The 17233-nt window shown below is 41.3% G+C and overlaps 1 protein-coding gene across 1 annotated transcript; it reads right to left on the bottom strand.

Annotated features, from left to right (window-relative positions):
- Window positions 1-635: 635 nt before the first annotated feature.
- TICRR (TOPBP1-interacting checkpoint and replication regulator) lies at window positions 636-16822 on the bottom strand (the record flags this gene model as incomplete). Its single annotated transcript, XM_009709653.1, has 21 exons — window positions 636-754; window positions 1040-1153; window positions 2408-3535; window positions 5791-5940; window positions 6799-6860; window positions 7371-7461; window positions 7964-8104; window positions 8800-8872; window positions 9130-9226; window positions 9796-10038; window positions 10358-10437; window positions 10609-10702; window positions 11064-11158; window positions 11908-12056; window positions 12654-12866; window positions 13597-13739; window positions 14500-14632; window positions 15172-15317; window positions 15796-15913; window positions 16537-16581; window positions 16726-16822. Coding segments are annotated over 21 exons (3531 nt in total), but the record flags the coding sequence as incomplete, so codon positions are not given.
- Window positions 16823-17233: the final 411 nt, after the last annotated feature.

Below are 17233 nucleotides of genomic sequence, written 5' to 3' on the forward strand. Positions count from 1 at the left end.
CTCCCTCCCTGTTCCCAGCTAAGTTATCTTCCCCCTCCCCTGTAGTCTTATGGCATTTGTCAAGTATTTCTGAGTAATTTACTCATTAATCCATCAGAGTTCATCTGCTTGTCATCTGCTGGATGCAACTAACAGAGGGATCCAGTTAGTTCAAGACAAGATACAGGGCAGGAGCACACAGCTTGTTTTGTACCCATTCACCATCACCATCCTTCTTCCTGCAGCCCCAATCTCTGGGGCTAAAGACAGATTTCTGAATAAGTGACACAATGAAAATTCACATCAGTTTATTTTACAAGTAAGCTGTAGAAAAGTGACAGCTCTCCCTCTTTACCTAGCAGAATTGAACCTTCACTGCAGAACTCAGCTACCACATGCAGAAGTGCCAGAAAGACTGAGCTAGGCTTTGAATGGATGGAGAGGGGCTGTAATTGAGGTTAAAACAAAACAAACAAACAAAAAACCCCACACAAAAAACTTTTAAAGTGGTCCTTATTTCCAAGGTCATATGCTTGCATCCAGTCTCCTACCAACACAAGACAGCTTCAGTCCAGTCCAGCACCAAAGATAAGGTCCTTGTTAAAAATCATGTTGTACAGCTGGGATAATGCAGTTTCCCACACTGACTCCAAACTTCAGCTGAGCAGCTTTTTCCGTGAGTAAGTCCTGCTAAGGGGACGTTTCCTGGAAGCCATGATGTGGAATGGAGACAGCTCCTGGTTGACAGTAATTTGGAAGGCATCGGATTCTTCTTCTACAAAAGAGAAAGAATAAATTAAAGCCACAGTTTGCCAAAGTATACCAGTGACTCCAAGAAGCCAAATACCAACTAGAAACAACAAGAACAGTAAGCTGCACTTCCTACTAAGCTACTCTCTCTTTGTTGCTACCTCCCCTCCCTTCCAAACTTCCCAGTTCATGCCAAGTTTCTTGGAAGCATGTGAGATGGAGACACTGAATACAAGAGTGGCGGATACAGCCACAGGCTTTCTGCACAAAGACCAATCCCAAAGCCTTTCCTTACAGCAGAAGTGGTTACCTTGAACACACTTTCTCCGAGATGGCGGTGTCTGTCCCTGGCACAGTAATGGAGACTGGGTCAGCGCTAGAAGGCTGCTAGCTGAGAGCGCACTCTTCACTGGTGGAGTTGAGCCTGGAGAAGCACAGTGAGATGCTGCAGCAAACTGACAAGAGTACTTGCAGGTAAGTCTCATACACAGCCTTTACTCTACCTCGAAACTCCCATCAGTACAAGTGATACTCAATCTGAAACAAAATCTAGGCTGACACAGTGGGTTTCTAGCATCAAGAAGGGAAAGGTAAAGTCTGGAATTAGCTCTTAGTACATTTAATTTTCTTAGGTGGTTTAATAGAAAAAGTGCTTCACTCGTATTAAACATAGTAACTCTTCAGTTAACTCATGTGCCCTGGAAGAAAACTCTTACAACCATGATGATCTATCAATATGAAAACAAGGTCTGTAGGTACAGAAAGTCTCTTACAGGACCAGCTTAAGGCTAAATACTACTATTATTTCATGTCCTGAACATGGATGGAGTAATGTTGCTTTAAAGTTTGCCCATTTTTCCTCAGTGATACCTGTTGAATGAGTAAGACACTGCCTCTGTATACAAATCTTTCCTTGCAAGAAGGAACAGACACTGAAGCTTAATGCTTCAGGGCATGCAGTGACTATAGAACAACATCTGCCATAGTCCCCTGTAACATGTAATTTCCAAAAACAATACTGGATTAAGCATTTGAAATTCACAAGGCCTTGCTTACAGAGCCAAGACAGCCTGTTTCACCAAGGTCAGCTGAATCATTTCTACCCACAGCAAAAGCAAAGAGGTAGTTTAAACTTTAATACCTACCTATACAACACTACTGCTAGCAAGGCAATAATTTCTGACACCCGCTTTATGGGCCCACCACCACAGGCAGATAGAAGAACTGGAGGACCGATAAATACTAACATCCACAGGACTAACCCCACCAAGGCTCCAGTCTATACTGAAGCAGCCAAGCTTTAGACTTAAGACATTGGGCTTCAGTGTTGGATGCTGGGCAGAAACAGCTAGCAGCATCAACACAAATCCAAATAAATTGCCGGTTGGATGCAACTGGGATCCTCCCTCCTCAAGTTCTCAAACTTTCCTTTTAACTCCTCCAGCCTCCTTCTCTTTCATATTTCTCTGATCTCTCTCACATCATTAATACTCCGTTGATGAACTCCTCACATCCAGTCTGTCTCTCCACATAACTAACTGCCATGTCATTTACAACCCATGCTCCCCCTCCACCTTATTCTCCCTCAGACAGACAGAAAACAATCGTGTTCTTATCTACCCCACATTTTTAACCATCTCCGAGTGTCAATGGAGTGTCACCTGTGCCACTTAATTACCTGGCAGAAGGAAGACATCGTCATCCCCCACACAACTGTGCTGCTCAAGAGTTATGAGCGTACATGCTCCTGGTTTCTCAGGAAGTATAGAGTCCATCCGTGATTTGCTTCTGTTGCCTTCATCTGCGGGAAAGCCAGTGAGATCCAAGTTGCACCTGTCAGTGCAAGATCTCTTGGCATCATGATTCTCCTCCTTTTCTGGCGATAGATATGTAAAGACCCGCTTCCGAGATTTCAGGCCAAAAGTTCCCATGGCAAAGTCATCAGCCCTGGGTTCAGAGTCACTAGGAGATGCCTGATCCTGGAGCCTGTAAATCCCTTCCAGCTCAAATTCCCCAAAAGTATTTGTTACTTTGCTGCTGCAATGCTCCAAGATCTTCATTTCTCCTTCTCTGCCTGTTGACATTCCCTTCTGTTCATCAGCATTCTTCTCACTTTGAGCAAAGCTAGCATTACCAGTGCAGCCTGCTGCTCTCTTTCTCCGAGGCCAATCCTTGATAGCATCAGGGGTAGTCTTCCCCTTCTGCTTTGGAGAAGGTGTCTGACGAACTCCTGCTTCTAAGGGGGACGGGGAGGTGGTATTAGAGGCACAGCTCGTTGGGGTGTACGACTGGCATATGTAGGTCTGCCCTCCACCTTTCCCAGGTGTACTGTGGAAAGAGCGAAAGCAGGATGGTGAAACACAGGCAGCTGCAAGTTTTCCCGGGTGCTTGCTACACCAGGTCATAGCAAGATCACCAAAGGGGCTTTCTCCTCCCTTGGGTTTGCTGGCACTTGCTTCAGGTTGAACTTCCAGCAATGAGCAAGAACCAATTTTCTTAATGCGAAGTTTAGGCAGGCCTGAAGCTTGCATTTCAAGTTCAACTTCGTAAGTTGGTGGGCTAGCAGAAGGCAGTTTGCAACGACTTTTAGGAGTAGAGAGCTTGGCTAAAAGTTGAGGATTTCCCATCCGTGCTGCAGCCTCCCGCTGCCTCCTGTCTGCAGTGCAGCGTAAAGAATAGGCAGGAGCAGACTTTGGTGTAGGAGGTGAAGCATTCAGGGCAAATCTGGAGTGTCTCTTAAGACTTGGAGCCTTCAGCCCTGTTTCTTCTTCTCTCAGCAGGATTCTTTGTTCCAAGTCATCACTAACTGTTTGAGAACCACTTAGTAAGGACTCGTATATGTTTGCACTAGAATTCCCCTCCTTAACCAATTGCTCATGCTCCATCTCAGCATTCTGTGCACGTACCTGCCCTCCAGCAGGAAGCTTCGGAGACAAATGCTTTTCCAAGTTTTCCAAGTCCTCTCTTGGAGACTTTTGAGATGCTACATCCATCTGTTTGTTTTTTTCTGATACAGGGGTATTTTCAGTAACTTGGGACTGACAAAGCTGAATGCTTTCTCTAGAAGAGTTACCACCACTATCATCGTGATTGTCCTTTTCAGGAGGTGTTGCACATGCAAGTGTGATGTTCCCTCCTCGTGAATTTGGTTCACATTTGGCCTGCTTGGATGTGTGATGCAGGGACCTCAGTGAAGCACCAGCAATACCTGGAGATTTTTGAAAAGATGGTTTAGATGCACCAAGTTCCCAGTCAGACTCCCTAGCCTGTGTGTGGAAAGGAGAGCAGATTGTCACAGTGTTCGTGGAACTTTCACAGAGAGGAGAACTGAAGGGAGGCTCTAGCCTCACAGCGAGCTGCGATATTTCTGCACTCAGTGGGCTGGTACGTAATTTTGAACCTGGATCTTCAGGTGTCCTGGGAATACTTTCAGTTGCTTGAGATAACGGATCTGACTGCACCTGAATTTCCTTTGGGAGGATTTGCCTCCGAGTACCAACTGGAGATGCGAATTTTGAGGGGTATCTCAAGGAACGTCTTGGAGTTTGCAGTTCTGCAAAACATCTTTCCTTGTCAGCAGAGGGGGAAGAAGCAGCTGGATTTGAATCTGTCAGAGGTAATGAGGCACTGAGCACTGCAAACCCTTCATGTTCTGGTATTTGTAAGCCAGTGTCTTTACAAGGAGGGGAAAGTCCGTCTGCTGGAGAACAATCCTTAGAAGTTACTTCCAGTAAGTGAACCTTCTTACTTTCAGTTAACACAGATGGTGACCTGACCCTTTGTACAGGATGAGAAAAGTACTTTCCCAAACACTTAGCGACAGTCTGCTTAGCAGCTGGACTTTTGCCAGGAGTCTTCTCCAGCTTCTGCGGTGTCCTGTGGAGAATGCGAGGTGATCTCCTTGGTAGCTTACTGGCAGAATTCAGTGGCTTCTGGGCAAATTTATGAGGTGTTTTTCTAGGAGTCTGCAGGAGAAAAAAAATTAGTTAAATAATCATGCTTGTTCTATTCCAGCAGTATTATCTACCCCTCTTGATATTTACTTCTCAAGATTTAAAACAAAAAACATTTAATCAGACCTAACAGAAACAGTAAATTTAAGATGTGTAGGTTTCACTAAACATGAATGGAAAAAGGGGATGGGAAGAAAGAGAGGTAAGTGTTTCTACCTGACAGGCAGTCAGCTCCTCCAAGTGTAAGAAATCTTTTCTTCTTCTCCTTCCAGGGGAATGCTTCACTGCAGGACTACACGTGTCAATGACTGCACCAAAGAAAAACCTCTTGGGAGTCTGGACAGTGGGGCTCTCCAAATGCCACTTAACACCTATAAATTGGAACAGTTCAATTCAACACCAAAGTAACCTGCCACAAACAATTGTCTCAATCACTTCAGATGTATAGACAAGTAGTGTAAAGCTTATAGCCCTGGTATGTTCTTTTCTAGCCAAATGTTAAAGCTTCACCAGAATTACTGTTATTTCCCAATATGAAACTAATATCCATCTGTAGGAGTGCTGTAGCGGAAAAAAAAAAAGTACTAAATAGCTCAGCCTCTCATTCTATTTATATGTTTTAGCTCAAGAAAGTTCTGGTTCATGACTAAGGATTCTAGTAAGTACAATATATAGAACTAAATGTCACCATTTATAGCGGATAATCCTACTGAGACAGCCAGCAAAGAAGATCCCATCAGTCATTGCTTTATGCTGCCACAGAGTAGACTGAAAGTAAGCTTTAGGATTTCTGTCCCATATTTTAGAGGGATTTCACTGCATTTAAAGAATGCAGACTGACAATCAGCAGTATTCTCTTAGATGGGCCTGACTGGTTTCTTAAGTTGGCAGTGTATTGATCATAGAAATAGCTGCCTTACCATCCTCCAACTTCAGATTCCCAATTTAAAAATAATTACTGGGGATGAATTTCTGTCTACAGAAGATATTACATGATAGCTCGTAGCTTCTTACAGTCTCTTGCAGAGCCAAATCAAATCAAACTCAGAGCTATCCATGCCAGCTTTTCAGATCAGCAATATCAGCCTGCTCAAATCTCATTCAGTACCTTCTACATCCTGCAGTGTACAGCCCTCTTCTTGTCCCTGATGGACGCGCTGTGAATTTTGTGAGCTGGGCTTTGTAGTGGAATAGAAAACACCAGAGCAGGTCCTATTCAAAGAGAGCTGTTTGATGCGTGGGCTTCTTCTCAAACCTGCTTCTGAAAAGGTAAGGATATTGGAGATTGAGCCTTCTTTCTCCCTCAACAATGGGTACATCTTCAGGAAGAGTTCGTAAATGAGAAGAACACACTGTAAGAAGAAACTTCCATACAACTAACTATTTCTCACACTGGGAGGCAAGCACACAAAGAGGAAAGCTTCACCTTTCTTAGGGGGTTGGAGTATTAATGCATACAAATCTCCTTGATGCCTCCTCCTCTAAGTCATGATTACTGTCATCCCTCTCTAGCAATTATATGGAAAGGAATGCCAGAAAAGCCATGTTCAATTCAAGTTACATCCACGTTAAACGATTAGTTCATTCTCCTGTCTCTCTTAACTAGTGATTTCATCTTCCTGCTTGCCCAACCATGCTGTTTTCCTCTTCCTTCCTGGGGATAAGGAACAGCAGTAGCCAGCATAACACAGAGCCACTCCACACAGCCAGGTGGCTATCTGTTACAGTAGAAATCAGAGCAATGTTAGGGTCACAGTACAACATGTTGAAGTTACATTAAAAAAAAACAACACTCTGCCCTGCATGTGCTGGTTTGACAGTAATTACAGCAGCTCAGAGTCTTGTTCACCCTCAAAGCCCTTCATGTATTTTCATTTAAAAGAGTTACTATCTACCTTTCTTTCTTAAATTCTATTGTACAGGGTTGTCAAAGCCTGTCAAAGTGAGCAGCAAGCAGTTCTATCGGTAAAAGCTGTGCTCCACCAACAGAATAGGACAATACTTTTGTACTGACTATTCGTGAATTACCTAAATTGAAGCATGCTCATCTTACAAGCTACGGCACAGCAAAACCACCTTTAATTAAAAATAAATAAATAAATAAATCAGTACTTACCTTTTATGGCCTTCTCTGGAGATTCTTCTACAACACCAGCGTCGCAACCTGGATCAGAAGACCTTGAGAAATGCAGACATTTTGGACTTAGCATACTATTCAGATCTACAAAACCAGAACTTACCACATAGACTGAAAAGCAGTACTCTCTTCTACAATATATTGCTTTGTGGGCTACTCTAAGTGAGTAATTAGTAAGCACTTTGTCTCCTATTAACATAGAATTGAGTATGGGTAACTGTCTAGCTGTATAGGTAACAGTTCTACATGGAAGTAAATGCTAAATTTCAGCCTGGAGTCCACAAAGTACAGCACAGGTCTTTTCTTCAGAAGCCCTCAAAAGAGCAACTGAACCTAAACAGAAGTTCACTGCAGGAATTAAAGCACCCTGACTTACATAATGAAGCTGGCAGTATTTCTCCGCACTCAGACAACAGAACAGCCTCCACTGGTTCTCTTGCTGCCTTTGAAGATGACACTTTGCCCACAAAGAAGATACCTGGTTCTTGTGCTTGCAGCTATTAATTAGACATCCAATACTTACTGAAGAAATTCAGAAAGAGCTTACTCACCGGCCTTTGATCTGCTTACGTAGTAGTCTCCTGGAGACCTGCTTATGTAGTGGTGTTTCCGCAACTCTCTTGGTCAATAACTTGCGATGATCTAAAAGTCAAGCAAAAGCTATAACATCACACAATTATAAAGCAGTTAAATAAATAATTACAGTTTTGTATAGGCTTCAGTTTAAGAATGACAGCCAATATAGAATCATTGTGCATCACTCTCCTGTCACTCATAGGCTATCATCATTTCAGAGTCCAGTGTCTATGCTTCCTTCCCACTCCCTCAATATTATTAATAGCACTGACTTCGTGTCAGATATAATTAACCTACTGAGATAACTTTCATTCTTCACCTTTCAGTCACAGATGCTTTTTTAAATAAGCATTTTTAACACTAGTTTTCTTTGAGTTCAGTAAAAAATAAGTTTCAGTTTCAATACCATTCTATTCACTCTCCAAACACCACAGTGATGATCTAAAATATTTTCTCCTTCATTAAAACCATATCATAATTAATTGTTTTATAGAACTGAGGACACAAGAATAGCAATTTTAGCAAAAGCTCTTCCACAACAATCCTACGTGAACAAGTCATGTCCTACCTTTAGTGCCTTCATCGGTGCATTTGTATCTTAAGCCTTCCACAGCAGACACTGACTGGCTTCTAGGCATCTTTTTCATAGACCTTTTCGATGGTGAAAGTACCTCTTCATTGAAGAGGTTTCTCCTTACCTTTGTAACCTCTGTAAGGCAAGACAAAGCAAGAAACGATCAGATTAAAAGGAAAAAAAGTGGAAAAGGAAAAAAAAACATCACAGGAAGGTAATTTTGTCAGGCCACTAGAGATGGGAACATCACATAACAGCATAGAAAAACAACTTTTTAAGAGGCCACAAAGTGTCGAAAAGTTGTTTTTCTGCTACTGGAACATGTCCTCCTCTAAATCCATCCCAGACTTCTCTTACAAATTTGCATTATTCCAGCAATAAGCTACAAGCAGATGTCGTAGCAGAAAAAGCAGCCAGTCAGGGTCCCAGATGGAGCAACATAAAGTGAGCTACAAAAATCTCAACTGAAGTACATGCTAGTTCAGAAAACGCATGTGGGATTTAATTGTATTAAGTATTTTGCAGAGAGATATCCTGCTTCCACATATTGTCCTCATTTTCTTTTCAGGACAGAGAAGACAGAAATAATTGCAAGACTCAAAAAAGAGTGGAAAGGTTTTCTTTTCAGGATACATGATTTAAGTTTTCTGCATGTGAGCACACACAAAATACAGTGATTATTTTTTCCTCAAAGTTTCGCAGAATTCAACAAAACTTCCTTCAGATTTCCAGCATGCTTCAGCATAATTTCATCATGGCTTACTAAAATTTACAGGGAGAACATGTGCTGAAGACGCACCTTTCCAAGGAAAAGCTAGAAGTCAATATACCTTGCACTGCTTCTTTCTGCAACAAAGGCACCTGTTCAGACTTCTCAGTGGCAAGGTAAGAACGCAAGTTCTCCTGAAACAAAAAAGAAGTTAGTCTCACTGGCAGTTTAATGTTATGTTTAACTATTATGAATATTAGCTGTAAACTCTGAACCACACATTATTTCAGTTTCTCCTTCAAAACAATTTTGATCTCTGTAGAGCTGATACAGGGCATACTTACTAAGCGAATACAGAGAAAGGGTTTTTGCACTCAAGTGTCACTTCTTCACAATGTTGCTGCACCCCTGCAGAAGCAACCCAAGCACAGTCCTTTTGGAAGAGTTTTACCTTTCTGATGGGATTCTTGGCTATCTTGGGAATCTCAATTTGACGCAAGTTCTGTGGTGCTTCTGTCATGCTCCTGTGTCTGGCTAATACATTATTCCTTTAGAAAGTACACAAAGATTAAGTTAAAATAAGATCAGAAGCATAGTTATGACAATTAAACTTAGGTTTGACTCTAGAGATAGGAAGTCTTTACCTAACTTCAAGGTTGCAAATTGCATTGGTAACCTCACTTATGTTACAACATTGAAAAATTATATGCAATATTAATACCTAACTTTAAGGTTGGTATTAAAACTCATTTCACAGTTTGCTAAAATGTACACAGGGTCCCCACTACATCATAGTTTTAACCTTAACAATACAGGGTCACCTACTGCACTGTAGAACATCCTCTTCCTCTCATGGAAGATGCTCATGAACTCTGCCCTTGCATAAGATACACATACAGAATCAAGATCACACTTTCACATAGTCAACAATGGCAAGCTGAAAAGAGAAATGGGAGCCCTTAGTATTTTCTTTCAGGCTTACAGAGCTATCAGCAGATGTCAGCTTGCCCCAACTAGCTATCCAGCAACAGAAACAAAGATGACTAAGCTGTAGTCTAGATAACTCCTCAGCTACAGCCCAGGCTGTAACAAGCTGCCTCCTGTGTGGAATTATTACCTTCTCTTTTTGGCAGATCTGGTCCGCAGCTCCTCCAGCTGCTCACTTTCAGTGCGTAGGCAAACAGTGCTGGGAGTTAAGGCCGATGATAAAGATGGTGGAAGGCCTGGAGATTTGCTATCCAGAGTCATGGAGTCATCACTGAAGAAGTCTGAAGGCAGAACAGATGCCAGCTTCGGGGGTATTTGTATACCGAGACCATAGTAAATATCTCCAAGGGTCTTGGGTATAGAATTCATATACCTAGAGCATCAGAGAGAACCCACATCAAATACAATTCTTCACAAAACTGTCAGTGTTTCAATCCCAAGGTTTGAACTAAATCTTGGATCTTAAATGTCAATTAAAACAACTGAAAATCAACATTTTTTTCTTTAGTTTACTTGCTTATCAGCTAGTTTTTCTTTAATCAAGATATAAGCGTAACAAACAGAACATGTCTAAACTCCTGAAAATTACAAAGATGCAGTAAATCAAAGCTGTAGATTGCTCCTTACTCAAAGAAGATATCCAACCCAAACCACAGTCCCCAGTAACACTTAAGCCATGCTAAAGAACTTACAGCTCCAATATTTCCTCTAGAAACTTTGTAAGATACCCTGGGTCTTCAGTCAGACATAAGATGCGCAGCATATCTGTCATCTGGAAGAGGAAGTCAAGTGGGAAAACGGATTAAGTTGTGACAGTTGCAACATCAGATTTTTTTAGCAAGGAATATAAAGTGTTACAGTAAAAATCAATGAAGAACTACAGGTTCCAGGTCCGCATTTCTAGTGCCATCCAGAAACAGAACCTGGTCTATAATTTACTTGCCTCTTCTAACAGCTGCTCCATTTCATCAGTGTTACTTTGCAGTGAAGGGCACTGAAGACATAACTCAAGGTGCAAAAATACCTGAAGTTGGCACCTAAGAAAATAAGTAATTATTTATTCAGTGCCTTTTTTCTGGTAGAAATAGCATATTTACTGCAAAAGGTATACTCAAAAAAGCAATGGGATGGGAAGTGGGTCCTTTTGACAGTATAACTCGGTTAGCATTTCATTTTGGTGGTGAGGGAGATGCCCCATTTCAGATGTAAGCTGCAATGGTTATCACACAGCATATGTATATTTGCATGTAATTAAGTGTTTTTACTGTGACCAGGGATTCCCCTTGGAATATTTACCCCATGTATATACTTTTCCACTGGGACAGAAAAGCCACCATTAAAAATTGCTAACCAACTCCACAGCATCTCAGAAGTTGAAGTAAATAGAGTGCCTCATACTCTCTGACTTTGGTCTCCTTCTGAGCGCCATGCTGTTGTCTGAGCATTTTGCTGGTCTTGAGGAGATGGTTTCTGACTCTTTCCACACAGGCCACCTGCAGAGATACTTAGTTACAGCAAAAACTTCAAGTCTGTTCCCTGTCTGCAGGACAGGTTTTTTGCCCCCCTCCCCTCTTGACCCATTCTTTTGGGAATAGCTCCATTTTTTTCTCTCCTTCAAGGAAAGGAATTCTCTTTTTCTCTCAGTAGCAAAGTCAATGACACAAGACATAGAACAAGACATTGAAATCACAGAGAAGGTCACTCACTTGCAGCTTCAGGCCTTCTTCAGTAACTACAGATTTGTCTTTCACAGTATTTTTTTCAATTATTCATAAGTTGCCAGTTTTGGTTTCAGTGAGTTACTTTAAGCCTATAAACAGTGTTAAAGATTGTAGGAAATACTTTGAACTATTTCTCCTCCCTGCAGAAGTAGTAGGCCTAGATTTGCTATGTAAAGCAAAACAAGAAGATACACCTTTTTTAAAAATATAGTTTGCAAGAATGTCTTTCAATAAGTGAAATTACAATTCAGAGTGAGGTCAATGTAAAGGAAAAAGACATCTGTTGCAATCCTTAGCAAATGTGTAAACTGATAACTGAACTGGATTTTCCTACATTCTCTACAGCTACCTACAATTTTTCCCTATTGAGTCAGCAGAGATAGAAGTAGTTAGTGGTTGTGGCTTTGACTACATGCAACTGTGCATAAAAAGTTCAGGTAAGATGAAGGAAAAGTAGGCTTAAATAGCAAAAACTTTGATTTCCAGATCAGTAACAACCCTGCTCACATGCTCTAACCTACCTCTTTCTCTTTGGCATCTTGTACTTTCAAGAACCTTTTAATGGCCACGATCATATTCTGGGCACACACAGATGAAAGAACTCCCTCAGCAACAGCCTTCTGGTAGCTTGCAGCTAAATGGGACTGCAGTTCCTCCTCAGTTTTGAAGTCTGCAAGGGAAATGATCTAAGTTAACTAAATGCCTGTTCACCACACCTTACTGATAAAATACTCATTCCAACTGAAGAGGGGAACAGAGGGGGTCATCAAAAAGACTTTCTCCAGCAAAGATGCATCCAGACCACAGAACACTAACAGAAGCAGTTCCAGGTCCAGACCCATGACAAATAATAAGCTTAGTTCCAAGTACATCAGCAAGCTCTTGGGCTACTGTAGCAGTCAAGAAACTCCTTTTTATTTCTGCATAATTAGTAAATAGGACTACATTTCCAGTTACACGTTGATGGGTGCTTCCCTCTACTTCTTTTGGTTAAAAAAAAGGAAAAAAATAGAGTTCCTTAATTCTTTTTTCAGATGGAGACAAGGCAGGAAACCAACCTCAGGAGCAGCTGTAACACTAGGTTATAAACACATAGAAACTAACTGGGAGAAGGGTGGAAAAAGTAACCACTTTGTGCCAAGCTGAAGATACAGAAACCCAAAAATTGATCTGCTCCATAGCACCTAATACTCAATTATTATCCTTCACTCTCCCTTCCATAAAACTCCCATATGACCTCCTAAAAATATCAGGACTCAGCACATACCTATTGCTATTTTAAGTGCTTTTTCCTTTTCTTCAACCTTCTCATCCAATCTTTTTGCTGAAAGCTTCTGTGGAACCTTCTCATTTGCTGTTGGTGGCACACCATCAGGTTGAAACTTCTGAGCTTTTACATTCAGTCTCGCTACATTGAGCATCTGCAGGGATCTGGACATGGTCTTCATCTTCTGCCTGACTGGAGTTCGGGGAACCCCACCTGCAACGCCACAAAAAGGGAGTTCTACTGTCAGACACACTGGGGCAGGATCTCCACCCAAGGTACAGCAAAATACTGAATTCTGTGTTACTGTCAAGTGAGATTAGTAACTTTCTAGTGGAAAACATGTCCCAAAGGGTTTGTATTTCTCCATGAAATAAATGTACAGGCAGCTACTTTTCTAAGTAAAAAGCAGGTGAAAACTGTTGCTCTGCGTAAGAACTTACACAGGTATAATCAGGAGTTACATATATAGGAAGCAATCTTATGTCATAGAAATAGAAACAGCTGACAGAGCAAGACTTAGGGATACACCAGGTCAGGGTATAGTCAACTGTGGTTAGTGTACTAAAATACAATGATTAAACTCTTCTAGAAGAAAGTGGTTTATTTCTCCAAATTAGAACAAAGTTGAGAGGTTGCAATATTTACTAGTAGTTGGAGTGATCCCTATTTCAACAGCTAACGGAACTGCAGAGCTCTGCATGCTGCTTTTTAACAGTTTTGTCAGTCACTGCACAGCCTTGGATTAGAGTAATTTGGGTTGTACTAAAGGACAAGCCTAATATTAATACATAAATGATGCTGTCTCTAAATAAAAAAAAATCTAAAGCATGCCACTACTCAGTAAAGTACAGATCTCCAGGGTTCATGTATTAAAAAGGCCTGCTGAGAAGTCTTTATCATCTCTGATTGACAACATGCACATAGAATCCCAAAGTACACATACGTCTCTTTTTGTTATTTCCTGGTCCAGATGCAGCAGATGTTTCACTGATTTTTCTCCGGTACAGCTCAGATAGACTTTCCGAGAGCTCCACTTCAGATTGGTCTGCATCATCCTTCCCATTAGCACAAGAAACCTGCAGGAGCCTATATAAAAGAGCCATTCAATACAGTTATTAAAAAAGACGGGAGTGGGAGGCATATCTGTTGTTCCCAGTAGACAGAAAACAGTTTTTTCTAGGCGCCAGTCCACAACGATATAGTGCAAGTAACACATGCTAGTAGTCTTCCAATGCCTGCTCAAAAACTCTTACCTAAAAGACACAAAAAACTCAAACCACCCTCTTAAAAGGGTCACACTAAGCTAGAAACATGCGTAACTCGAGTTGCCTGATATACAACGGGTATGCCATTGACCCATGCCACAAAACTACATGAGCAGCTTTCTGCTGTCTAAACTATCCTGCATTAGGCTTTTTGTTTTTTTAAATGTTTCACTTGGCAAGCTCTTTGAAGCAAGCAGGCTTACTCATTCCTACTAAATACCAACTGTGATAACACAACCACTGTCTTCAGTATCTTCTAGTGGATCTTATCATACCATACAAAAAGCCAAAGTCTGACATTTCCCCAAGTAGCTCAGGTCATTTTAAGCCACCTACATCACTCCTGAAACTGTCAAGATCTTAATCCACACAAACTGCTACCCAAACATCCTGTTCCCAGTTCCTTTTGTCTATACGCCAAGACATAATGAAGAAAAAGCATGCAGTAAACTGAGTAAAGAAAAAAAAGCACAAAGAGCAGCATTTAATTCTAGAACTCTGAGCAATGCTACAGCCATAATCCCCTTATAGGAAGCAGAAATCCTTGATTATTACTCAGAGACATGTTTCAGAAAAAATACCTGAATGACTCCATCAGATCCGAGCTTGCTCCACAAGCATTCGATGCAGGATACCATGCTTCAAGCACTGAAGGATGCCAGCCCCCTGTATGGGACAGTTCCCGTTGGACCCACCCTGGCATAGGAGTTTCTTCTCCTGTGAGCAAAGACACAAAAAAATTAGAAGGAAATTAAATGAAGTGGCAGAAGGCCCCAGCCTTCACAGAGGCTCTAAAGCAAAGGTTTCAAACCTTTGCTCCTGGAGGGGCAATTTAATAGTCAATACATCAGGTGGGGAGACTCATAAGAAGATTCACTATAACACGAAACAGTCAAGCTAAAAGCAGCCTCCTTGCAGCCACACTCAAAGGCTTTATTGGCATGGGATGGCTTATTGGACACATTTTAGGAAACCTCATTCTAAAAACTTGTCCCAAAGCACAAGTAGCTGCACTTTATCTACAAACTAATATAAACTAATGCTCTGTCAATAAAACAGACAGGTACACCAGTGCAGATTTCTGTACTGCATCACAAGGCCTGAGCCCCAAAAGACAAGACAAAATTAACAAGTCCCAAAAATGACCGACTTCTCGCTGAGGAAATCATTAGCTTTAGATTCTTCCACTCCAAATCAGATCTACAGATGATCAAAAGATGGTAAGTTTTGCATTTCCTGACACCTACCCATACTGGCCAGAGAATCTTCCACTGATGTGTCAATTTTACTCAACACACTATTCACAACATCTGGGAGGTGAAGAGCATGGTCTTGGGAAGAGTTCTCCACTACAGCTCCTTCAAGGTTGCATTGCTGAACTTCAGCAGTCTTCTTGGGACTAAGTAGAGTCAGAACTGCAGTGGTCTCAGAGAGTGGCGACAGAACAGCAGTGCAGGGGCACCAACATTTAGATAAAGATACCTCAGCAACCTACATTAAAAAAAAAAAAAAAACACACAGGAGAAAATTTTACATTATCTAGAAACACAGAGACCTAAGGAGAACAGATACTTTACAAACAGGTTATCGATTGACACAATCTTCTAAAGAATGTTCTGAATTTAGCTCTAAATAAGCTATTTGCAGTGCAACAAATATATTATTATTTTCTTCACAACATGATACACTGTCACCCCTTTTGTCACAGTTCATTTCAGAACAGATGTTAGTTTAAGGCAAAGAAAAGATTTACCATGTGCAGTTCTTCAGTCACTAGACTCCTTAACAGCTGATGAAACAGTGACCTGGTATGTTCTGCCTGCTCAGCCTGTGAGCTCTGCAGTATCCAGCTCTCTGTGAGAAAGTGGCCAGCCTGCATCAAGCTCCAACCCGCCAGGCTACCTTTGAGGAAGATATTGACTGGACAATGCAGTTGTCTTTGGCTCATGGCTAGGGGTTCCAGGATCACAGCACAGCTTTCCTGCTTCTTTCCTCCTGTGCAAGGATAAGATAAAGCAAAAGTCCTAAAGCCTGTAAAATGAGGTTTTTCATCTAGATGAAGGGACAACTTCAATGCAGGAAAATGATACTCAGAGATTAAACTGGGAATAATTCTACTGTAAGCATATTGCAGATCTGATCTTCCCAAGCGCTTATGGAGGAGCTAAGTGCACAAAGGGACCACTAAAGAGACAGTGCACACTTCATGTTGCTTTAAAGTTAATCTACTTTCTTTTGAAGGAACTTTTTATTTGTGTTCTTAGTTTAGCCAAATTGAAGCAGACACAAAGCATGTAGAAGAAAAGTGTGTATATCTATATAAGGTGGGACCAGCAAAGAGCTCTTCAGGCATCCAAACTTCTGGAAGCACGGAAAACTGAAGAGACTAAATCAGAAATATGGGCTAACAGCTCTCATATCAGAGGAACCAGAGGACGTGCAGGACCTTTTTTTTTAAAAAAAATAAAAAAACAACACAAACACACAAAACTTAGGCTCTTAAATATCCAAAATTACTTATACATGTACTGTTCACAACAGAAACTCATCAAGGACCCTGCATGAGAGATCACAGTTATTACTAGGCACACCTATTTCTTTTTCTTTTTTTTTATTACCAGGCATGCTGAGAAACATCGTTCCTTCTTGCCGGGGGAATATTGCTTGAAATACAGAGGGCTTTGAGAACAAGCAGTTTAAAGTCGCATCCAACAGCGGAAGCATGGTCCAAGGCACAGTCTGTGGCACTGGGGAATTTGAGTCTCCAAGAAAGCCATGAGCAAGCTCTGCCCTGTGGTGACTCAAACATTGCACTAAGATTTCAGATGGCAAAATGGTGCCTCCCAGCTGACGGATCAGTTCAAACATTGTCCAGTATCCAACATGATCTGGAGAGTCAATCAGCTGAAATAAAGTAACAGAGGACTCAAGTTAATGTTGGCAGTGAGATAACCTCCATCCAAACAAACAGAGATTGCATGCTTTTAGAAAAGTTGACATAACAAATGCATACAGAGCATCTTAACACAGTGCTTTCCAAGTGTTTTTATGGAGTTTATTAAATTATCAGGAACCCAATAAAGGAAATACTATTCCCGTGAATTAAAAAGTAGCCAACATTTTCAAGCACATATCCATTCACTACCTGAATTGTCAGACTGCTTATCTGCAATTCTGAATGGCTGTAACTCCCACCTAACTCAAATCACAGTCAACATCAATAAACACTACACAGTTACTCAGTTGCTGATGTATCTTTATCTCCACGGGGAGAACTACCACTCCAGGTTTCAGTCTCTTGCTGAACAAGACTAC

This window comes from Cariama cristata, unplaced genomic scaffold (genome assembly GCF_000690535.1).
Source record: "Cariama cristata isolate BGI_N322 unplaced genomic scaffold, ASM69053v1 scaffold30981, whole genome shotgun sequence".
NCBI lineage: Eukaryota > Metazoa > Chordata > Aves > Cariamiformes > Cariamidae > Cariama > Cariama cristata.